Source organism: Mytilus californianus, unplaced genomic scaffold (assembly GCF_021869535.1).
Source record: "Mytilus californianus isolate M0D057914Y unplaced genomic scaffold, xbMytCali1.0.p SCAF_6, whole genome shotgun sequence".
In the NCBI taxonomy this organism is placed as follows: domain Eukaryota; kingdom Metazoa; phylum Mollusca; class Bivalvia; order Mytilida; family Mytilidae; genus Mytilus; species Mytilus californianus.
Genome location: NW_026262712.1, coordinates 8,378,466 through 8,404,754, shown reverse-complemented (window position 1 = coordinate 8,404,754; position 26,289 = coordinate 8,378,466). Strand labels below are relative to the sequence as shown.

General features: G+C 31.7%; 1 protein-coding gene across 1 annotated transcript in view; it reads right to left on the bottom strand.

The window, feature by feature from the left end:
- Nucleotides 1-4,335: 4,335 nt before the first annotated feature.
- LOC127706897 (uncharacterized) overlaps nucleotides 4,336-26,289 on the bottom strand; it is a 35,318-nt gene continuing 13,364 nt past the window's right edge. The window contains exons 10-23 of the mRNA XM_052211623.1: nucleotides 25,916-26,091; nucleotides 25,489-25,542; nucleotides 22,919-22,966; nucleotides 20,620-20,673; nucleotides 19,541-19,585; nucleotides 19,072-19,291; nucleotides 17,894-18,213; nucleotides 16,403-16,546; nucleotides 15,414-15,620; nucleotides 14,359-14,474; nucleotides 12,242-12,383; nucleotides 9,043-10,025; nucleotides 7,749-7,986; nucleotides 4,336-6,296 (exon numbers count right to left, since the gene is read on the bottom strand). Coding sequence (XP_052067583.1) covers nucleotides 5,964-6,296; nucleotides 7,749-7,986; nucleotides 9,043-10,025; nucleotides 12,242-12,383; nucleotides 14,359-14,474; nucleotides 15,414-15,620; nucleotides 16,403-16,546; nucleotides 17,894-18,213; nucleotides 19,072-19,291; nucleotides 19,541-19,585; nucleotides 20,620-20,673; nucleotides 22,919-22,966; nucleotides 25,489-25,542; nucleotides 25,916-26,091 — 3,080 coding nt within the window. The 3' untranslated portion in view covers nucleotides 4,336-5,963. The remainder of the gene's footprint in view (nucleotides 6,297-7,748; nucleotides 7,987-9,042; nucleotides 10,026-12,241; nucleotides 12,384-14,358; nucleotides 14,475-15,413; nucleotides 15,621-16,402; nucleotides 16,547-17,893; nucleotides 18,214-19,071; nucleotides 19,292-19,540; nucleotides 19,586-20,619; nucleotides 20,674-22,918; nucleotides 22,967-25,488; nucleotides 25,543-25,915; nucleotides 26,092-26,289) is intronic.

The following is a 26,289-nucleotide window of genomic DNA, read 5'->3' as shown; positions in this document are numbered from 1 at the left end:
ATGGAATATTAAATCATATTGGATAAATAAAAAAATATAGCATTATAAAACTGATATAAAACCCATATGATGAGAATGAAAAATGAACTTGACAGCAAAGATGCACAAAGAAGAATGAAGATCAAGATAATTATAAAAAAATATGTTGAACATAACCTTGACAAGACTGGAAAGCAAAAGTTTTAAGAATAAAAGAAATATTCACTAAGTGTAAGTGTTAAGTAAAACAGGCAAGACACTTCAGCGTAAGCACTCTTTTTATACAAATATTGTTACCATCTTGAAATGTCACTGCATGTTTTAAAATCATCTATTATTAGTTCTGTCCAACCCAGATATAAGAGATAACGAGGTCAGTTGTTGAGCTGCTAATTAAAAAAAACTGGCATTCAAAAAGTATGACAATGGACAGTCATACTTAATTTAGTTTCAGAGAAGAAATGTGATTTCCTTTGGAATTAAACGGAAGTCTATGTATGTGAATTAGATTTATGCTATACATGACAGCTATTACCATATGATTATTAGATCGGTTAAGGGTGTTCCAATCATTCATTTTGGTAAAGAAGTTTTGCTTGTAGTCTCGGAGAATAATGATCTTGACTGATCAAAATAAAAAGCTACACTTGATTTGCATGTGTTAATATAAGTGCTTGCAACGAAAAGAAAATCTGTTGTGAATTAGTTCAATAAAAGTTTTACTACTAATTTACTAAAACTGTTTTTAGTCCCCGCCATAGCGGAGGAGGCATTAAGTTTTACCCATGTCTGTCCGCACGTCCCAAAATTGGTTTCCATTCTCTAACTTTAGTTCAACCGAATGTTATGAAACTTATCCACAATGCTTTTTACCACAAAACACAGATCAAATTTGAATTTTGGTGGCATCACAATTACCGTTCTAGAGTTATGCCCCTTTACAAATGGAAAAAATGCTGAATTTTTCGTTTCCGTTCTCCAACTTTAGTCTCAACCAAATGCAATGACACTTATACAGAATGTTTATTACCACAAGACACAGATTAAGTTGGGACTATGGTGGTGTCACTTTTACCATTCTAGAGTTATGCCCCTTTACAAATGGAAAAATTGCTGAATTTTTTGTTTCCATTTTCTAACTTTAGTTTGCCTCGACCAAATGTTATGTAACTTGTCCACAATGCTTTTTACCACAAAACACAGATCAATTTTGAATTTTGGTGGCATCACATTTACCGTTCTAGAGTTATGCCCCTTTACAAATAGAAAAAATGCTGAATTTTTCGTTTCCGTTCTCCAACTTTAGTCTCAACCAAATGTAATGACACTCATACACAATGTTTATTACCACAAAATACAGATCGAGTTTGAATTTTGGTGGCATCACTTTTACCGTTCTTGAGTTATGCCCCTTTACAACGTTATATGCAAGCGGGGGTATCATCTGTGTCCCATGGACACATTCCCCATTTATTTACTTTAAATTTGGAATAAACATTTGACACATTTTCCATTTCCATTCTCAATTTTAATTAGATTTGATTATTTATTGAATGGATATAAGAACCAAAATCGAAAAAAAATTAAGGGTTAAACAAAACTTACCTGACCAAAATGAAAAAAAGTTTACTATGACAATTCAATCTGTGATTACACTAACAGTTTATGCAAGCTTAATCACACTTGAATTCAGGTAGTCAATTGATAATAAATGGATAAGTATCCTTACTCATCAAGCAAACCAAAAAACAGGGTTACACTCTTATAATTTTCTGTTCCTGCGCGCAATCGTGATGTTTGAGGAGTAATTCGAAATTTGTAAACAACAACTGCTTTACTATGGACATGCATAGTATGATATTTTGTGTGAGAACTCGTCTATCGTTGCTTAAGGTCGATGAACCTTTCTTGTTTGTTTTTGATTAATTATAGTGCTGTGCTGCTGTTTTAATGACGTTTACCAAACCTTTTGAACATATAAGCAATGCATTCTTTTATTATGTCTTCCCCTTTGAATCGGCTGTGACGGACATGTTACAAAATTACGAATGTATAGACCCAGTCATATTTCGCCTGTGATAAAAGTCGCATAATCCAGCCACGTAAACTAATTGTAAAAAGATAGACAACCTCGACGCTTTAAACTTTGTATGTTAAGAAAAAAGTAGAATCACCAAAATACTGAACTCCGAGGAATATTCAAAACGAAAAGTCCCTAATCAAATGGCAAAATCAAAAGCTCATACACATCAAACGAATGGATAACAACTGCCATATTCCTGAATTGGTACAGGCATTTTCTTATGTAGACAATAGTGGATTAAACCTGGTTTTATAGCTAGCTAAACCTCTCCCTTGTATGACAGTCGCATCAAATTCCATTTATTGACAACGATGTGTGAACAAAACAGACGTAATAGGTAAAAATGTCAAAAATAGGGGTACAGCAGTCAACATTGTGTCATAATCTTAGTCACTATAAAAACAAACAAATATGTCACAAAGAAGCACAAAAAGGCATAAAGACAAAGCACATTTATCAAAAATTAAAGACGAGAATATAAAAATTCACAATAGCACAGTAACAATGACGGGATGTATAAGTACAGAGCATCAAAGACACCAAAAAAAAGGCAAATAGACAAAGCACATTATCAAAAATGAAAGACAAGATTACAAAAATGATCATCGAACAATAACACAATGATGGGATGTTACAGAGTCACGTCAAATGGATATCATCAAAAACTGACTAAACCAATACAAGTAATATACATAAAGACAATAAAAGAATACTATAACACGTTTTTAAGATGATAAACAGAATCTATACTTCAAGACCGTCGTGCATTATTTGTGAAGTTGATACGGAATATTTACCAACAAGGTCTTGGTACCTTCCGATGAATTTTTTAGAAAAAGGACGAGACGTTCTTTGACATACCTCTGCTTTATCAACTTTCTTTTCAGACACTGGTGACGTTTTACAAAGTCTGCATAGGACTTGCAAGCTCTTGAATACCGAATAATTTGGGAAATGTATATCCCATATGCAGGTGAAGTTGGTATATTGCTACTAAGGTGGCGGAAATTGATAATTTCAAAATTAAAATCGTCTCGTTTGTCATAGATTCTGGTACTGAGATGACTGTGTATGTCAAATTCGAGGTATTAGTCTAAAAATGAGGCGGAGGAAGCCGTGTCTGTTGTTTTTTTAATTTCTAGTTTTGGGGGATATATAAATGGAACTCAAAAAGAAAAGTTCAGATTGTTAATGGAAAGAACATCATCAATATATCTGAATGTAAAATTAAATAACCTGGCTTCTTTGATCTTCTTGTTTTTGACAAGTGTCTGAAGGAACTCCGATTCATATGAAAATAAGAAGAGGTCGACAAGAAGAGACGCACATTTCGTTCCAATAGGAATGCCGACAATTTGTTGAAAAAGTCTACCAAATTAAACAAATAAAAAACTCCAGCATACTGATCACTTGTTCCTCTGTGTATCATGTTTTACCTTATTGTTCACTATTAACACAATATGCCTTATGGTATCACAAAGTAATAAATTTATAGAGTATGCTTCCATTTTTATGTTGAAAGGCATTGTGGATTATTTCTTTTTGACGATTTGTTATAGATGTGATCATAAGTAAAGGAGGCGAGATATTCCAGCGCGATCACTCTTGTATTTTGTACAGAGAAATTGTCGTGTAAAATGTACCTCATCAGACAAGTTATCGTGTTATGTATCCATGCCGCAAATAACATAACTAATTCGTTTGATTGCTGGAAGACTGTTAGTTCCCGATTGTTCTACCAGCCCAGTAGCCGGTACCTCGTTACTGTCATAAACATATTATTGTGAATGAAATTATCTGTTACAAAAATTGAAAATTCTAATTAAGAAATTCATCTCCCTCATGTAAAGCTATGATTCTTTGTCCGGGTTTAGTTCTACTTTATGTCCTTTTTGGTTAAATCAGCTCTTCAGTGTTTGTAACAGGTCTTTGATTTTCAAATAATTTGGCCTCGAGCATCACTGAAGAAGCGTTTATTGTCGAAATAAGCATTTCGTGCAGATAATTTGATACTGTTTATGTGATTTGAACAAACCCAAATCCACTTTTCAATAGGCAAAACTAAAATTTCCAAAATAAATATAAATATTCCACCTACTGCGTATTTAGGGGTCCTGCGGACTGTTACCTTGTGAAATAACTCGTGTTAAGATTCCAATGTCAGTTCAATGTAGGGTTCCTATTCATATAAAATCAAAATGTTCTCGTCTCTAATGTGCAATTCAATTGGTCACTGTGTGTTAAACATCATGCATAAATTGAAAACGATTAGCTCATCTATATTCACAATGCTTTTTTAATTAACCAGATGCAAATTGAAAACTGTGGATACACCAATAGATAGATGTAATGAAATAACAACTGTTAGTATCTCATTGATTTTCACCCAATATATCCCTCGTTGGTCATATATTTATTGCTGAATTTGAAAAATAAACTATAACAATATACACGGTAGATGAACATATCTATTACTAGCTTTAGCATGTTTAAACATCTGTGATATAACGAAGCTAAATATAAAAACATAAGCTAACTTCATTTTGCAAAGAACTGGGAACTGTTTCACGATTTTAAAATTAAATTTGAGATATTCCCTTTGATCATATATATGTTAATAAATTAAACGAAGAAGCAAGGGAGACAATACAAAAAAAAAAACCGACACAAAGTAGCTGTAGATCTAGGTTTTTAAGTTATAAAATTATAAAAATGAGGTCATTGCTTTATCAGAAACAAGTTGCTAAAAGGCAACGCAAAGGAAAATTTATTCTAAATAATGAAACACGATTTAAAATATTTTTCAATTATGCAAATGCCATGAAGTATTTGGCCGTTTTCCCCCATGAACAACATTACACATCATCATGTCAATATTTACAAATGAGTGTTATCAGAACGGGAAAACACCCTTTTTGTTTGACTTAAACTTTTAAACAGAGTCGAAAGATAACAAAAGGACACTTAAACACATAAGTCGAAAATATACAGATCACGTCATGGCAAAAATAAAAAATAAAAAAGACCAAAAGACAAACAACTGTATACCAAACGCAAAATCGAAATCTAAAGACAGAACAACATGCACCCCACCAAAAACCGGTGGTGATCTCAGGTGCTCAAAAAGGATAAGCAGATCCTGCTCCACATGCAGAGCTCCACATGCGGCACCACTTTTTTGTTTAATGACGCCCTTGTGAGCAGCAACTCTGTATTAAGGAAATCGTGATAGGAACGCATTCTTCTTTTGATCCAATTAAATACTCCATAACACATTCTCGTGCGCAGACAAACTGTTACATTTTGCACATCTTGACTTGTAGGCTTAACATACGGGAAACCTTTCAATAAATTACAACCGTTGTCAAATTAATGCCGAAAACAGATGATAATAATGATAAAAGTAATAATAACGATTGTAATAATTAAGCAATTATATTAAAAAGAATACAATCATATAAATTTAAATATCAAAAACAAACCAAGGGAAATAAAAACGGAAAGTCCTTTACAAAATGGCAAAATCAAAAGCTCAGACACATATAACGAATGGAAAACAACTGTCATATTTCTGAATTGGTACATAACTATCATAAATGAACAAAGCATACTACGTGTCAAAACTTAGTATGTGTAATTTAGTATACGATTAGTAGAAACTTGATGAAAAAATGCCAATAACGGTATAATATTATCAAATAAAGCTTGCTGCAAACTTTCAAGATGCTCTGATTTATGTTCTTTGGAAGAGGCGCCGAAAACGTCATGGAACGACTGATTGCCTTGTCTTTCTAAGCGGAAATATAATACCACACCATGAAATCGATTTTGATCAATTTGTTACTGGATTTGTTTCTAGGAATGCAGTGATAACATCTCTTACATCTTTAGCAGAAGGCCTTTAATCTAGACTTTTTTCCCAACAGTCTTCAATTTTGTGACGGATAGTTATTTGTGGGTAAGGGTCCTCCAGTGAAGGTGTTTCGCCGTTAACAATGCGCTTGGTCAGTTCTTCATATGTTGTCTTTTCACTTTCATCGAAAAAAGCTCGCTTGCTATAAAAAGCTTCCCATAGAACTATACCTACTTGGAACATGTCCGACTCATGACCGCAGTAATCGACCAGTAAGACTTCTGGAGCTCTAACAATTGGCACACCACCCTTGATATTGCCTTTCAAAACCCTTTTCATTGTAATGCCACCATCAGAAAGTTTTGCTTCCCCATCTTTTATCTGAATAAGTAAAGTGAAAATAAACCAGTTAATATGATAAATGTATAGCATCAGTATCATTTTGAAAACAAAAGATAGTTCAACATTTTTTACTTTTATCGAAATTTTGGTCGACTTATTCCATATTGCTAGGCAGTAGAACCATTGTCAAAGATCAATACTTTTAAATAACTGTTTTTGCCTTCGCTCGTTATAACTAAACACGCTTGCTTGTGAAATGTATTCTCTTTTAATATAGATAAAAAGGCAGGACATCATCCAATTACACAAAATGTAAACAAAATAGAAACATTATATAAGTTTTGACTAATCATGATGGAAAAGGAATCGTGAGGCAAACTATCTTAAATCATTTATAGCTATTTTTTTATGAAAAACTCATCATCTTCAAAGTAATTAATTGGAATATAAGGCAAGCAAAAATGCGAGAATGATTTCAATAAAACTTTGGTTGATGATGAATGGACACACACCATTTTAGATATCGGAAAAACGAAAAAAAAAAAAACCCACTTAGTTGAGGTACCCCTAAAAGATACTGAAATAAAACAGACGTTAAGATTGACAAAACGACTACCAACCTACAAAGTAAGATTCAGAGAAGTTTGAAAAATATGCATCATGTCAAATGATTGGATGAAATATATGCTTTGAAGAGGTCGATCGTTCTTTATCGTACGGTGTGGGTGGTATAGTATTTCGCAACAGGACAAAATTATGTTTTAAGTCGTATTCGTTGAAGTCACAATCGAGAAACAGAGATACGGCAAGTTGAACATGGACATTTATAATACAGATATTCCAAACATATTGTCTTACAAGTTTGAAAGCTTTCGTTTTAATATTGTCTAAACCTAATACATTTATTCAGCAGTTATCTAATTCTTCTTTTCTTTGACTTCCTCTTACTAATGAGGAGCACATCCAATAAGGATGTGATTAACAAACAACAACATTTCATTCTGGATTTGTGTGCGTGTACAACAGCTTATTTGCCGAAGAAGTAGAACAGAATTACATGTGTTTAAAATATAGATGTAGCAGGATTGTGATACACCATTTAGCATTTAGGCTAAAGATATTTCTGTACCTTAACACACCGTGGAAATATCAAAGTCATCAGTTATTACGTGGCCTGTCGGATTGCTTTTAGATGTGTAATTTGCTAAACATACTGTATCTATGTTGATTTTGAAACATATAAAAGATGTTAATGATGATAACTTTTGAATTAAACTTGACAAGAAAATGAAGGCAAGAAAGCTAAAATACACTTTACTTATACAATTTATTTGCCATTTCCGTTTCTATTTGATTAGATGGGTAAATATTAATTGCTATTCAATTCAGGTATATATTCAGAGCATCTCAGATCAACTCATGTTTGTGGTGTGGTTCGTGTTGCTAAGTCTGTAGTTTATTTATAGTAATATTCAATTTATTGTTACTTACTAATATTGTAGCAAGTCGAATGTTTCTATGAACGATTCCAGATTGATGGAGATATATCAGTCCTTCAAGGCCATCTTTTATGTAACGAAGGCTTTTTCGCCAACGTATATGCTCATCAAAAACCTTGTTATCTAAATTATCCCCACAATATTCTGTGAAAAAATTAAAACCTTCCATTCCGTGGTCATTGAATGGACAAATACCATAGAACTTGACAACATTCTGGTGATAAAGATCTCTGCAATAAGGAATTTGTACTATTTGGTATCACGTTCTTGCCAAGAGACTAAGCTGAAACTACATTATTCGAAACAAGACTTTATAGAGAACTTTTATTTCCTCAATAATTTTTTTTAAATTAACTTATTCTTAGTTAAGTGATCTTAAAGTGTAATATTTTTTTAAATTTTGCCAAAAAATAAATGGATTAAACAAATCAATGCAATGATCATATAGACAATAAAAACATGAGATATAATGAATATAATTTAGACAAAAGAACTAAGAATGCTCATACATAAAGAAGATTACTGATAAATAAGATAAGGGAACCTCATTAGTTATTGTCTTTAGGTTTTTAATCGTAATGTTTTTACCGTTAGAGAATCCAACGTTGATGTCCAGTCTTTTCAAGTCTTTTTAAGTAATTGTTTAGATACCGGGCGATTTATATCTTGGCTAATTAAAGAATTTTTCAATTGCTGAAAACTGCACGTTGGCCTTCTTTTGTTTATTGGATATTTGAATTTCGCATCGTTGTGTGCGGATCACTAATTTTCGTTTATTCCTGTCTTGCATACTCTGTTGTAATTAACTTGCAATGATTTACATAGTCACACCATGTCGGATGGGGACTCTAGATATATACGCCTTCTAAAGATACATTTGATCCTTTTTTAATCGATAGTGCACGCTCTACGTATTTCATCGACTCATGCAACACTTATTTGATAGGTTTGTATGTGGCCTGTTGTAAGATACAATGTCTTCACCTATACCCTTTATCGGTTACAGTCCAAGTTTCTCAATCTTCATCCCTTTAAGAGTCACTTTGCAGAGCTTATCTACTCATGCTACTAGTATTATATGTTTGATGTATTTTCATCGTCCTGCATAAACAAGAATATTTGCCGACGGTGTTCAAAATTCATTAATCAGGTAAACAAACAAACAGCTGAACATAATAGATTTAAGAAACCTAAAACATAATGGTGCATATTATACGACATATTAAACTGGTATATACATTCAATTTTTTTATATGTTTATATATATGCATAATAGTCCTACCTACCTCATACTATACACTTCCGCCGTAGCTGTGTATTTGTCGTTGTTGTTTTCCTTGTATCGCATTGGTTTAACGGCCACTGTAATTTTTTCATTGTTTAACTGTATAGTGGCAAAAACATTGGTACCATCTATGGGATCGGCTTCAATCATGTTTTCATCAAAGACATCCATTGAAGCAAATATAATTCTTCCATATACAGGCATAACATATTTTTGCATGCTATAACTGTGTTTTCGTATTTCTCTTGGTTGTCTTAAATCTTTGGAAATATTTTCCATGAGTTTGTCACCTGCGATAATTCGTCTTGGAATTTCTTTGTCAAAAAACTCCTGAATGCGACAATTTATCTTTTTTAACAACGAATCTTCAATTCTCGTGGTAAGATTTTGAACAGACAATTTGGTTAAAAATTTTGCAGCTCTTTTGTTTGCAAAAGCGATTCTATTTGAATTGTATTCAGAAAGTTTCATTTCATTGTTTAGTTTATCTGAAATAGCATATGTGACACCGACTGGCAGCAATATAAGTCCGAAGGCTAATATAAAAGGCGAACTTACTGCCAACAAAATCTTTCCTTTTGTGCCTTTTAGACCAATATCTGACAACTCAAAAGATGTTCTCCTGTCCGCTGCATTTATTTTTCTTGATATGCAAGTTTCTTCTTCTCCTAGGAGAATTTCGTCAATTGTTTCACATTCTCTATCTATTAAAAAGCATTCACTCTTAAACAATTGTTCAATTATTTCCTGAAGTTTTGAAACTTCTGTTTCTTGAATTTTTTTGCGTAACTCCTGAGTTATATAGTCGAAAGCTAATTTGTCAATGACTCTTTTTATTTCTTGAATACTGCCATGACTAGGAAGATCATCTTCGGTCCATTTAAACATCCTATCGAATGTATCCTTGCTTTGAAAATGGTCAAAGACGTTTTTTGCTATTTCCTTACAATGCGTTTTTGCTTTACTCTGCACAGCTAGTTTTTTCTTTTTGAAATATATAGATTCATATTTAAAAAAAAAAACATTCAAAACTGAAACAGAAACACACACATATCAAGACGCATCCCAATTGGGAGATATACTGTGGAGCATTTAAAGTAAAAATAACATCACATATTTTTCTGGTTTAGTTTTTGTTACACGGAAATCAAATTTAAATTCTACCATTGTTAAAAAGCATAACAGTATCATTCATATTCTAAATAAATATGAATGCTGAATAAAATAACAAGAGGTTCTCAAGAGCCTGAATACCTAACCTGTATTTTTTTGCATAAATTCATCAATTATTTATTCTTTTCAATATATATATATGGATGTCTTAAAAATTCCATATAAATGTTAAAATTGAGAATGGAAATGGGGAATGTGTCAAAGAGACAACAACCCGACCATAGAGCAGACAACAGCCGAAGGCCACCAATGGGTTCTTTGTATGTGTCAATATTTTCTTCAAAAGCAAATAAATGCATTTTACCCCTATGTTGCATTTCAGTTATAGTGGCTATGTTTCTTGACGTACAAGGAAATAAAACACAAAATTTGTTATAGATTCATATGAGATTTTTTAAAGTTAGAAAACATGATAAACAAATTGTGTCAAATTATCCTTAAAGGCCAACTTCTTAAGCCGTCAATTAACAATTTCGGTCATATAAACTTATTTGTAGATTGAACATTTTTGCTGTTTACAGTTAATTTTTATCTTCAATTATATTCAAATAATAACCAAACACTGTAAAATTTCCTTAAAATAACCAATAAGTGGCAGCAACCCTACAATGTGTTGATCGATTCGTTTGAAATTACAGGGCTGATCGATGTTGACCTATTGAACATTTTTATAACATGTCAGGTTTGCTATAAATGCTTTAGTTTTTGAAATATAAGCCAAAAACTGCATTTGACCCCTATGTTATATTTTTAGCCATGGCGGCCATGTTTGTTGATGGATCAAAACTTTGTATACAATTTATTAACTAGATACTCTAAGGAACATTTGGTTAAAGTCTAGAAGTAATAGGCGTAATAGTTTCAGGGGAGAAGATTCTTAAAGTTGAAAGCCGTGGTGTAGTGGTTAGCACGTCGGACTACTAACACAAAGGTTCCTTGTTCGATCAACGTTCCGGGGTGAAAATTACAGGTACTGAATTTTCGGCTCTCCCTTGACACCATTTGCGAGTATGGTCTTAAGAAACGATGATAGTCAGTCGTACGGGGACGATAAATGGCTAACCCGTGTTAAGAGAGAGCCATATATCTTGCACGTAAAAGACACCCTTGTAGATTTCGAAAAAGAGCAGGCTAATGCAAGGCAGCACTCACACCCGCAAAGGGAAAAGGGATTAATATAAGTTGCAATAACTTGTTTCCCAATCCACTATAAATAAATATGTTCAAACTAAATCTTTAATGTCATCAAATATGATGAACAAATTGTGTAAAATTATCTGTAAAGGTCATTAACTCTTTAAGGGGTCGATTGACAATTTTGATCATATTAACCTTGTTAAACGTTTTTTGCTGTTTACAGTTTATCTTTATCTGTAACAATATTCGAGATAATAACCAAAAACTGCAAAAATTCCTTAAAATTACCAATTTAGTGACAGCAACCCAAAAATGGGCTATTTGATTCGTCTGAAAATGTCAGGGCTGATAGATTTTTGAAAAAGTTTACGAGGACGACGACGACAGACGACGGACGTCAAGTGATGGCATAAGCTCAAATGGGGCCCTGGTAAGGTAAAACACAATCATATTCTAATATCCAGCACATTTAGACATACATTCAAATAACATCTTGCACTCATTTAATTTAAACGGGGATTCGAAAAATACTAAACAGACATAATTCTAAACAAATTTAGCTAGGTATAAAATCAGGTTTAATCAACCAATTTCTACATAAGAAAATACATGAACCAATTCAGGAATTTGACAGTTGATATCTATATGTTTGATTTGTTTGAGCTTTTGATTTTAGCCATTTAGCGAATTTTCGTTTTGAATTTCCTCGGAGTTAAGTGTTCTTGTGATTTTTTAAATAAAATTACATTTTTTTGTATGTTAAATAAACAAAAACTAAAATTAGAGATATCGAAGTAATGACAACTTTGTAATGAAATTAAATGGCCAAGTCCGCAAATGATGGACACAAATTGGTACAGTAAATGTTTTAATACCAGAAGGTTTCTTACCAATGACAGATTTTCCTTTACAGACTGAATCCTTTTTCTTATGTTTTCTCTCATTTCCTTTTTGTCTTGTTTTGATTTATGTGAATTTCGTATTCTTGTAGACAGTTTAATCAATAACCTTTCTATAAATTTTCTCTGCCAGCTGAAATCAATACAAGTAATTTGATTTTGTCCTTTAAACAAAAATTTATGTTCAACAAAATAATAATAAAGATAAACAGGCACATGTGTTCCTTAAGACTCCCCCTCTCACAAACAAAAAAAGTGAAATCTGTTAGAAAACATTTTAATTATAAATAATTCTTATAATTCAAAACGATCTTTTCATTACAATATATGTGTGAATGTTAACAGTTTCAAGTTGACTTAATCACAAGTACCTTTAAAGAAATCTTTAAACCACTTTAAAAGATGGCACATACTAAACTGATGGACTGACGGATGGTAGCCAAGTCATAAAAAAAAACGGACCTACTATCGTAGGCGGAGCATAAATACAGTAAAACATAAAAAAAATCTTTCGATACCATAATTTCTTATTTCCAGTCGTTGTCACTATAAACATGATAATAGAATTTTATGCGACTGTCAAAAAAGTGAGAGGTTCAGCTAGCTTTTAAACAACCAGGTTTAAAGGGACACTAGCTACGAGATACATAAAAAATATAAAATATGATTTTTTTTGTTCAAACATTAATGAAAGTGAAATAGTGGTATAATAATTCGCTTTTAGCAGCCAGTATGGTCCAATTTTGTCAAAATAAGCTAATAAACATTGATGATGAATTATTCACTTGCAAGTGAATAATTCGACCTCATTGAATCTGTACTCATGTGAACGTCAATTTAACCCCATAGCTAGAGATGGATAACGCATGAATTGTGTGCGTGTTTGATTATTAAAAGGAAAAGAATGTCAACATTGAAAGTGAAACAAAGGTAAATCATTTGATTGACTGATTCGATCCTACAAAAAAATCATTCTTATACAGGCAAAAATGATGATTAACATATATTTTTAATCTATTAATGAAATTAAATAGACCTAGAAGAATCCATTTCCACGAGTTCCGCTGTCTATTTATATCTACATTTATGTTTATATTGCTTATATGGGCATCGGTGGTGTTCGGGAGGTCAACTCGACAGTTAATTAGATGGCGTCTAGGCTAAAATACACACGAAACGAAGCTACATATTATCACGCCCATACCCTGTAAACTGTTTATTTTAGACTTTTTATAATTTGGATACATGTTTTACATTGTTATGAAACAAATATGAGAATTTGAGTCAAATCGGTGAACATGAATTTGACAGCTAGTGCCCCTTTAAGCCAACATTTTCTACATAAGAAAATGCCTGAACCAAGTCAGGAATATGACAGTTGTTATCCATTCGTTTGATGTGTTTGAAATCTTTATTTTGCCATTTCATTGAGGACTTTCCGTTTTTAATTTTTCTTCGGAATATTTTTGTTATTTTACTTTTTTCCAAGAAACAAATCATTATATTAACAAAACATATGCAGTCCTACAAATATTTTACTGTTATTCAAGGACAACTTTATTATTATTTTATCATAACATGATACAGTTTTTTTGTAAGCTTTCCTATGCACAATGTTGTGTAACAATATATAACCCCAAACAATTATTTCGAATGAGGTTAGTGTAAAATGAATATCAAACTGATTCCTTATACATGTAGCTGCCGAATGAAGTATGGTAAGTTTATCGATGAAATACCATAACGTCACCTTTCTTTCATTAAAAGTAGCAGTAACAAACTGGCTAGGTTTCTTTTTAACATATTCATTTATATAAACCAATAATTAGAAATTTCTAAATAAACAATAAATTTATAATTGTGTAATAAGATTTGAAGAGTTGTTTTACCGAGTGAAAATACCAAAACACTTAAGATTTTCTAACCCAGGAACATATTACATATAGCAATTTGGAAAAAAAACTTTCGCAATTTTAGGTCCTCAATGCTCCCAAATCTCATACTCTATTTGAAATCTTAACGTGCTTGATTAGAGCGTCACTTAGATCTTAGATACGCTTTCTTTTATTCTTATATTTTTTTTTATTACTTGTTTCAAAGTTACTAACTGCAAATGTCTGTGGTACTTCTCTCTGGTTGTTGCGGGAATCATTCTTTCAATACCTTTTAGGATATCTGTAAAGTCCTGTGAAACCGGTTTACCATCGAGAGAGTTCTGCATCTCCTAAAAATTAGTCATGAGATTAAATAATAGTAGGAAACTTAAACTTTTATTAAAGAAAATGAACTTATATTTAAAAATATTCGAATTGAAGACCATACCTTGCATCAATTCAAATGGTAGAAAAAATAGGAAAATAGAAATATCTCAACTTGCATCACAAAGAAAATAAGAAACATGAACAAAGTTGGTATGCAACTCTCACTGAAAACAACACAAAGTATACAACATTTTAAAAAAAAACTTTGGTATTTCTTCTTTACACGAACTACACTAACTTAATCTATTCATTCATATTTTCTAATACACGAGCCTATGTTTACTTTTTTGTTTATTTATTGATTAACATTAACCATTGGTCTTAATTGAACTTATGTTGCAGTCAAAAACCGGAATAAATTTCCTTTTTAGCCAAACTACACTTCATAGTAACTTCAGCTCAAAATTTAGTGCAGCTAACCAAATACCGCCATAAATCTGAAGTGATCCGACATTTTATTGAAGAGGTTTTTTCTGTATTTATTTGTTTTTTTCTTCTGGTATAAATTTAATAAATTTACTTACATAACCTGCGAGCTGATCCCTTTTAATTTTAAGGATTAGATAATTAAAATGTAAGAACTATAAAATGGCCACTAGATGACAAAATGCTAATTTTTAAATTGAAAAAGAAAAAAAAAATAACCCGACGAACTGCTAGTTGATAGTAATGTTGTTTTTGTCACAAATCGTATAAGTTGGTTTATATGACAATAAAAGTTTGATTTGATTGATTTGAGTAATATTTGGATTATAAAAAAAAGAAAGCAACACTAAAAATCCCTTTTCCCCATCGAACTAATTTTGACTCCCAATATACCCTGCCACAAAAGAGTGAAAATTTCTATCATCACTGATGAACAAACTGTTTTTACAAACTTATCATTAGCACATTACATGTACCTCGCGTGCACTTAGTCTGTACAGCATGTCTGGATCAAAGCCAATCCAAAACTTATCCAAAGTATCTTGAACCATCTGAAAAACCTTGTCTGGTTCTTCATGGATTTGATCCCATTTATTGCATATGAATATTGCTCTTTCTGGATCAAATACCGATATATGCTCCTCTTGATTTTGTTTCATCAACACATCCCGTATTTGAAGAATCTTAAATAAAACAAAATACAAATATTTGTTTTTGTAGACGGTAAGAAAAAGACTCATAAAAGAGTACATGAACCAGGTTAGAACGTTTATGTAACAGACAATAAAAGATGTTTCTTGATAAGTATTTGGTATAAAAAAAAATAATACTGTATACGTAAGCATCATAATTTCTTTTCTATGTAATCAACAGCCAATACCAAAAAGGTGACCGACAGGATAGATTTGGAATAGAATTTAATGCATGTATATCAATTTTATCAAAATCCAAGCACAAAAATATGCTTCTTAAATTACTTATCAACTCAATAACTACGTTTTATCACAATTTATTTGTCAATTCTTTCGCCAGCTTAATTCCACAAAAAACAAAGTAGATACATTGTATATTCGTCCTAGCAATAATTTAAGAGTGTTAACGTTTAGAAGCACAAAACATGTTGAAGGACGAATGAACGTAGAGATGGACAGACGGACGGTCTGGTGCCTTTTTAAGACCAACAATAATCCACTACCAATATACTAATTGAAGATCGGGAAACATTGAACCGCCTAAAATTTGAGGTGATCCAACATTTTATTGACATTTTTTCTGCATTTATAGTAGATCTCGTTTTATTTTAATGCTCATTGTATTATAACCAGCGTTAGATTTTTGTTGTTGTTATTTTTCTTACAATCGTCCAATAACTACTGTTTGTGTGCAAAATGACATTAAATTTTAATCGTGTTCAAACAATGACTGCAAACATGTTTGTAAAACTAATTATATTAAAAGCCATTACTCTATCACTCTGTATCCCGCCAGCATTTGGAGTATTTATAACATAGATGAACGCCAAAGCCTTTGGTAGATATTGGTACAATCTTTCTGTCAGTTCTGGACAATCAGGCCCAATACCAGGAGTATCAACAATCAACATGTGTTCCTTAAAAGCAAAGTTACATTTTCATTGAAATACGAAAATAGACATATAAATTTAACGACGAAACCTAACTGAAGTTTATTAGATCCCATCATATAAGTATTCTCTTTACAAATGATCAACAATTGCCAATAACTTTAATTATAATACAATGTAATAATTTCAATTTAGATCACCACTTCCACTGTTATAAAACTTGCGGTTCTTCTTGACATTTTCAAAATACTGAGTAATAATCACGAGAACAAGAGGCTCACAAGAACCTGAAAAGCTCACCTTTAACGTGTCCTTAAATCTTTCATCAATGATTATTTTTGCTTTTCAATATCTATTATTGAGTGGCTTAAAAATGTCTTTTAGAAATGTTCTTTGTATCTGTCGTATTTTCTTAAAAAGCTCAATTGTTCCATTTTAGCCATAGTATTTCTTGACATACAGAAAAATAAAACACAAAATTTATAATAGATACTTTGAAACTCATTCAGGGAAAATATTTTTTAAAGTAAGCAAACTAGATGAACAAATTGTGATTTTTTTCTTTTACGGGTAATAACTTCTTAAGGGCTCAATTGACAATTTGGGTCATGAAACTTATTTGCAGATCTTACTTTGCTGAATAATTTTGCTGTTTACAGTTTATCTTAATCTATAATAATATTCAAGATAATAACCGAAAAGTGCAAAATTTCCTACAAATCATCAATTCAGGGGCAATCACCTAAAAATCAGATACCCCATTTTAATATCTAGCGACACCCCTTATTCTATAATCATTTATGAATTATCTAATTTCATTTTATTTTGAATTTGATGGTGTATTTAAATCTTTCAAGCTTTTCGAATCTTGCTGAAGCATTTTCCCAACTTTGAAGCAGGATTTTCTTACCCTCCTGTTGCACCTAAGATCACCCACCGTTTGGTAATGTAAAACAAATCGCACTAAGGAGCTAATGTGGTGGACGGAAATCATGTTCTATTATCACTCTAGTGTGTTTCTTATCACAAGAAAGTTATCGGATAAACCATCTTACTAATAGACTCACAAACTTAACATTCAAGTTTGACATCAGTTTACGAGTTAATCCACCCTGGTCTTAAGTGCATAATCTGTAGAAAAATGTGTTAAAACCTATAATAATATATAAGGCTGACAAATGGAGCATATCCGTGGTCATTCTCGGAAAACAATCAATAAATGGTCAACAAATTTAGGAAAATGTTCACGATGAAAAATTAACTCGTCAAAGACGCACGTTTCGTCCATAAAATACTCATCAGTGACGCTCGAATAAAGAATGTGAAATGATAAATAAGGATATAAGATATCAAGATGTCAACTGCAAATCCTACCTGTAAAGCAGGAATTGGCCAATTGATATCTATGTACTTTAACTCATCAATCCCCTCGTCTGGTATTGTTACTTTTTCTGTTGGTGATGAAACAGGCTTACTACCGTGTTTTCGTAAAAGATCCTGGACGTCAGCAGTATCAGTATCTCCCTGTAGCACTAATTCTTTTATGTAGTCTTTTCCACTAATCAAAACGATCGATTTTTCTTCTTTATTATAAATTCTGCAAATTGTGGAAGTGCAAGCCAATGAGTGTTTAGGTAGCAATTCCACGCCTAGTAACAAATTCACAAAACTACTTTTCCCTGCGCTTGTTTCACCTAAAAAAAATATATATACTTAATTTTAGACAAACGGAAAAGTAGGATTCTTCTCGAAAGTCAAAGAATAACAGGATTTTTTTTTTCGTTTAACATTCTGAAAGAACAGTGACAGCTTGATGAAAATGTTCAAATAACCTTTCAAAATACAAAAAGGGATTAACGATGCAGCGTATAGCAAAATTTAAGAGAATGTTATTGTATACGTTTTAAAATATTTTTTAGAAATCAACATATGATTTACATCCTTCGGCGCGTACTCTTCTTTATCAAAATTTTTTGGATCCTTTTTACGTAACTGAAAACACACGTAATGATTTTTGAAACAAACATAAGAATCCGATTGTCAACGAGTTCTTTTTTATATTCATTCTAAAGGAAAACAGTGTAGATTAATTAATTTCTATAATATAGTCGTTGGTTAAAGCTGACAGTTTTCAAATGGTAATCAAAATAGTGCTGTTTTTATGTTCTATAACAAAACAAGCGTTAGCATATGAATATCTATAATTTGCGCAAATGGGTGTTTAAGGTTTTTACATTTGAATTAATTTATGAAAAGAAAAATGTTTTAACCGTGGTTTTCATCAATATTTCAATTAACCATTTTGTCATGAAACAGTTTACAATTTATCAAGTAGTATTAGTTCACTGACTTGTATCGCCCGTTGGCTGTCTAATTAAGGAGTCGAGACGAATGTCTACTAAACTACAGTAACATTGATACATTGGAATTCTCTTAGCCGGCAGGACGTCCAATACTGAATCATTACTTACAAAAAATCAAAAACAAATAAAAAAAATCAGGATAGGTATGTAGACAGCCGCACTGAATATGTTTGATTGAATAATGATTACCTGTTATAACTATTGGACAAAAATCATCATCAAGGTCCTTTAGAGATTCTGAAATAACCTTTTCTATATCTCCAAATTCTGCACTTAGTTCGTCTTTTACGTCAGCAGATAAACGCTTGTTTTTGATCAGACTTTGTATATCAATATATGACTGCAACAGAGAATGCTTTGCCTTGTGCTTGAAATCTGCAATCTTACTTAGTAGTATGTCCACAGAATCCTTAAAAAATATTTTTGTATTTAAAAAATAAAAACCATTTTTACAATTTTATTTATTTTTCAAAGGCAGGAAAAGAAATTCCGACATAATCCAATTAATATAAATACAGTGCAGGAGTAAAGCTTTACATATAATACTTCGTCATTTGACGCCATTAATGAATAAGATAACATATGTACATTTCTTATAATTTTTTTTAAAATATCAATGTAACAACAGGGAAATACGATTGTAAAGCAATTGAGTTACCTTCGCTGTTCTGCGTCGGTATTTCCTCATGGGTTTAGCAGGCATCTGTGTAAATGGCAAATAAGACCAGATTAATAGATAAATTGTTGGCATATAAAACATGTAGAACAACACAACATTGAAATCTTTTTCTGTTCATAAAGAGAGTTTACCAAGCTTTTAACTTTCTCTATATTAACACCTCTTACGGAGCCTTGATTCCGATTTAAAACTTTATGTGCATTTTGGTTAAAACAAGCTGTATATCATCTTTATTAAATTTCAATGACCTATTGTCTTTGGATCTGTTAAAAACCATATCATGATCATGTTTTATAAATGAATACTCGAAATGAAGCTTCCAACTTCATTTATTTTATGAAACAATGACAATGAATTCATGATGATCAATGATACTAATCAAATTTTTGAAAGGTAAAATACTATCCCAATGTTCTGAATAACATTTTTATAAATTACATCTTTCATTTAAAATAGCATAAAACGCTCGGATTAGATCAGAACTGAATCATATAAATTTGAGAGAGGAATTCAATCTATTTGTAAGACTTTTCGATTAAACAAAGAAAAATAATATGTTTAATCTTATCATTACGACTGTTTTTACAAATACAGAATATTTTATTTACTTCATTTTTTTTTTACAAATAAGTCATATAAGTGGAGACAACCCAGATACCATTACTTTTATCAAGGAATGTACACTGAATTTACCTATAATGTATTTTGATACATTAAATGGGTCCGTGACCAATACTTTTTTATTATATTTTTGACAAAAAACATGAAAAAAACTACAATTTAGCAACGTATGGAAAAGTCTGTTGTTTCAAATCTAGACCACCGATCTACATAAAATCTAATTAAAAAACATGTGTTTAATAATCATAAAAAAAGTGAATATTAAACATTCATAGATGTTATAAATCACGTGGAGGTTAGCATTGAAAACACACTCACTGGTGTATTTTCCACTAACTTTATCTATATTAAAACATGACCTGGTTTTTCAGAACACTTTTACCTCTTTACCTCTAAAACAATGTCTTAGGCAGGCATATAATAATGATAATACTCACAGTTTTTGACAAGTTCAAAGCTGACTGAGCCATGCGAGAATCTCTCGGAAAGTTCTGTTTTCACATTAAAAAGAGTCAAATTTGAAAATAGATGTACAACATCAACAATCTGTTGTGTAATCATCAAATACGAAATTATTGATAAAATGTAAGTTCCGTTATCGTAAGTCAAGATACAAGGGTGTGCATGAAAATACTTACTTCGGAAATATTCAACTCGAAAATCAATAGCAATAACATTATTGAGGACTTGTGTCATACCATTCAGGTTTTTAGATTTGCATACATGAGTTTTTACTAGATATCAAGAATAAGGTATATTTACTACGAATGATTCAGCATTCTTTTAACCGAAAAGTTTAGCAGCTTTAAGGAAAATGATAACGCGAAAATTTGCGAATGAATGACGAATCATATTTTATAACTAATGAATATCTTGTGTTTCTTCGAATCATAATTTTTTGACATGAATGCATACGACAGAAGTGTTTTAAAGTTTAAACAACATTTACGGTCTTTACAGTAAAATGTGGACGTGTTAAAAAAATAAGAAGATGTGATATGATTGCCAATGAGACAGCTCTCTACCAGAGACTAAATGAAAACAGTAAAATAACAAAAATACCGAACTCCTAGGAAAATTTTAATCGGAAAGTCCCTTATCAAATGGCAAAATCAAAAGCTCAAATACATCAAACAAATGGAAAACAACTGTCATATTCCTGACTTGGTACAGACATTTTCTAACGTAGAAAATGGTGGATTAAACCTTCTTTTATAGCTAGCTAAACCCCTCGCTTGTATGATAAATAAAGGCAACAGTAGTATACCGCTGTTCGAAACTCATAAATCGATAGAGATAAAAACAAATCCGGGTCACAAACTTAAACTGAGGGAAACGCATCAAATATAAGAGGAGAACAACGAGACAACAAAAACACAACATTAAAACATTGTATGACAGTGGCATATAATTCCTAGAAGTTAACAAATTAAATTTTGGTCACCGTACGGCCAATAATATCGCATAGTCAGTTATAAAAAGCCCCGAAATGAAAAATGTTTTACAATTCAAACGAAAAAATTATCGGCTTGATTTATGTACAAAACGATGTACGAAAAACAAATTCGATATACAACAACAAACGACAACTACTGAATTACAGGCTCCTGACTTGGGACAGGCACATACAGAATGTGGCGGGTTTAAATACATGTTTGAAGGCGCCAACCCCCCCCCTATCCTGAAATTGTGGTGTAATGGCACAACACAAGAAACCACTATGCAGGGAATTTATACATCCCCACAACAAAAACGACCTTAAGTACAGATCTGAGACTACCGGCAGTTAGCCCAGTCCTCTTATTATTATTTTAATGATAGTATACCAAAGTTAAAATTTACAGTTCCAGGTACAGAGAAACTATATGATAAAAACAATGCTAACTCAAACGAAACTCCGACAAGTTTCTATTTTACAATACTTGCATTATCTTTCATACAATTTGCAAGTCATATTAGTATAGCTACTGTTTATTTGTGTTTTGTTTATTCTCAAATGTTAAAATCGTATCATGAAAATACGCATACTGTTTGTTAGAAATTTGCTGCTATAAAAGTTTGGAAATAATTTCAAATTAAGGAGTGCATCTCCTTCGTGCAAAGCTCTCATTCCTTGTCCGGATTATGCTATCCTTTATGTACTTTTTATTGTGATGTGTCTTGAACATTTATTTAAGCATTGTTTTGTTCTTTTTAATATTTTGGCCTCGAGTATCACTGAAGCCTTTTATTGACGAAATGCGCATCTGGTAGAGTAAAATTGGTACTATAAATGTTATTACCACCACCGGGTCGATATTTCAGCTGGTGGACTGTCAGTCCGCGAGGGTTGCACCTGCCCAGTAGCCAGTAATTTAGTACTGACATAAAAATACGGATAATGTTTTGGTTGAAATTTGCTGTAATAAAATAGTGCAAATAATTATAAACTAAGGAGTGTATATCCCTCATGCAAAGCTCTAATTCCTTGTCCGGATTTTGCTATAATTTAGGTCCTTTTTGGATCTTTACTCTTCAGGTCTTCAACGTTTATTAAAAGTTACGGTTGTACCGTTAATGTTTTAACGAGATAAAGAACATAAATGTATTTGAAAATATTTAACAATCCACAACTTATTAAAAAATTGAAGACCTGATAAAACCAAATGTACAAAAAGTAAGTATAGCCGAAGTTAGAAGCCAAACAAACCGGCTATTTCCTTAACATAAATATATGTATATAATAATAAAACTTACAGTTTTTGAGAGAGCCGACTGAGCCATCTGAGTGTCTGTTGCAAGATCCTATTTCGGCGAATGAAGAGAAGAATAGAATTATCAAAATTTGATATCTAAAGCAATATATATCTGTATATATTCTTAATAAAGTAAGTATAACAATGTCTGTTCCAATCCATATTCAGATCCATAACGGGCATATTGGGTGGTTGCGAGACCGAGAGAGATCGGGACATGTGCATCAAAATGATTTATGTGAGAAACATGCTATTAGGAAACAAAATACCATGCATATTTTGTAGATTAGGTATATTTTTGTCAGGTTTTATTACCAAATACCTGGAAAATAGTAGTTTTACCAAAAAAAGATCATAATGCAATTTGACTGAATTTCTGTTATTGCTTTAAGGGATATGATAGCTATCTCTAAACGCATCAGTCGGGGATTAAATGACAAACTTGATTATATTGTTCAATCAAACATTGTCTTGCGTCGATTAATCAATGGGTTTTTGTCTTCTTGTCTTTCATTTTTGCTTATGTGCTTTGTCTTTAGGGTGTCTATATGCCATTTTGTTTTTCTTTTTTGACTTTGTCGTTTTTTTAAAGTGATTAAGATTATATCACAATGTTGACTACTGTACCCCAATTTTTGACATTTTCACCTATTATGTCTGTTTGTTTTTCTGACATATTGTTGTCAATATAATGGAATTTTATGCGGCTGTCATGAAAGTGAGAGTTTTAGCTAGCAATATAACCAGGTTTAAACCAGGCGCCTGTTGTTCTGTGGTTGTCGTTTGTTGGTTTGGTTCATAGTTGTTTCCCGTTTCTCGTTTTTTATATAGATTAGAACGTTGGTTTTCCTGTATGAATTGTTTTACACTAGTCATTTTGGGGCCCTATAAAGTTTGCTGTTCGGTGTGAGCCAAGGCTCCGGGTTGTAGGACGTACTTTGACCTATAATTGTTAACTTTTTATACATTGTGACTTGGATGGAGAGTTGTCTCATTGGCACTCATACCACATCTTCTTATTTATATCATTCCACCATTTCCTACATAAGGAGATGTCTGTACCAAGTCAGGAATATGACAGTTGTTTCCATTCGTTTGATGTGTTTGAGTTTTTCATTTTGCCATTTGATAAAGGACTTTCCGTTTTGAATTTTCATTTGAGTTCGGTATTTTTGTTATTTTACTTTTCACTTCCAAATTTTCAATTAAACACTGTTCGTATATTTTCGTTAGCATTCTTGCAAAGAATATGTTTTTAAAAATGTGTCTTTTTTCAACTAAGGCTATGTTTTTTATGGCAATTTTCCTCAAACTTATACTAAAACAATAAATTTCTGAAACCAGGAAAAAACTAAAGCATATTATACCAGTGTATTACTGTTCGTAAATATCCTAGCAAAGAAAATATTTCTCAATATTTTGAATGAAAACACAGTATATTTTACCACAATTTTTAGGTCATAATTTGATTTACAACGAAGTAAATACCAGTAATCAAATTGGAGTAGCATAATTTACCTTTCAATCAATTTTTGTTTCAATCTTAATTAAAAAAAATAATAATAGCACTGTATAAAATGTATGCGTTCGATGCATTTTCCAAATAACCTTTTTCGGGGCCTTTTATAGCTGACTATGCGGTATGGGCTTTGCTCATTGTTGAAGGCCGTACGGTGACCTATAGTTGTTAATTTTTGTGTCATTTTGGTATCTTGTGGAGAGTTGTCTCATTGGCAATCATACCACATCTTCTTTTTTATATTTATTGAGGACCGCTGAAAGAAAAAACATGAAAGCCAAGGATGTATATATAAAGAAACAAGTGAGGAGATAAATGAACAAAAAAGGCCGAACAGTAATGACAAAAATCATATAAGGTAAACTTTGATTGGAGTTGAAACATTAGATTCTAAATAATTTCTTAATTTATTTAGAAAATCATTTTATCAGAATTGCGATTATTTTAAGTTTTATTTAATTTATCAATTTTTACGAAAATCGAAAGTGGTCTTACTTATTTTAGGTTCAAACAATTTGTATAAATGTTATGAAAGTTGGTTGAGACAATCCTGTCTAATGGTGCAACAAAGAAGTGATAAAGAACAGACAGAAAAAAGTGATTACTAAAAATCATAGGATTTGGTCGGCAGGTCCCTTGTTCTTTATTGTTTTTTTGGATAAATTGCACCTTAATTTTAAAAACTACAACATGTGGTAATTTTCTTCTTTGTCTATTTTTATTTCAGGAACTGTGTTCCTTTGTAACTTTTCATGTATGTACATAGCAATAACGCAATTTGTTTTTATAGATGATGTGTTTCCCTCGGTTTTAGTTTGTTACCCGGATTTGTTTTTGCTTAATCGAATTATGACTATTGAACAGCGGTACACCACTGTTGCCTTTATTTGATATAGAATAAAAATAATTTGATTTACGGAGTCTCATATTTTAAAGGAGTGACAGACAAGAGAATAATGATTTCAGATTAAATGTTTCCCGCATTGTATAATCCGCCCGTTATGTTCACATAAGTTTATAAGTTGGACCATAATTGTTAACAAAAACCTCACTTGATAACTTAGTGATCGAATCCGTTCATATCCAAAACCAGGATGCGGCAATGTCTAAAATACAAATAAACATAACTTGAAAATTTACAAGTTACAAATTACATTTGACTGATATTTTCTCGTTCAATTTTATCATGTTTATAGCATTTGTCAGTAAAGTTGTTAACTACCGTAGTTATAACGTAGAATATTATAAATATAAGTCGCGTTCTATGATTTCTTAAATTTTGGCAAGACGTTCTTTTAAAAGTTAAGAAATATTCATAAGCAAATACAGAAATCCGGCTTTAGTATGTTATTGGGATTATTGTATCTGATAGAATGTACAAAAGCAATTTTATGTGGAAGAAAAGACAACGCAATATGTTTTGTGTTTTTCTTGAATTATAATACATATGATTCAACATAAGGGATTGATTAAACAAACCTGATATTTTGAGCGTTCTTTTATCTTTTCACTGCCTTGATGGTTATCTAGTTCCTGGATAAATTGACGCGGAGGTACTGGTGGCAGATCCCTAGATGACGTTTCATCATGTCTGAGATGCTGAATATCATCTATTGATGCATATTCTTCTACACTTTGATCGTCAAATAGTGAATCTTTTGTAAGTAAATCAATAAATAAGTATATTAGTTACTCTGTATGTAAGATATCTTAATTTTGATTTGCCAAAAGCAAGTGATTTTTTTAAAAATTTTTCATTGTCAGATCAATGTTGTTCATATGTAACTAAAGACAGTTGATATGCAAAGGAATTTACATTATTAATCTTGTGGTATTTATCAACACGTATAATG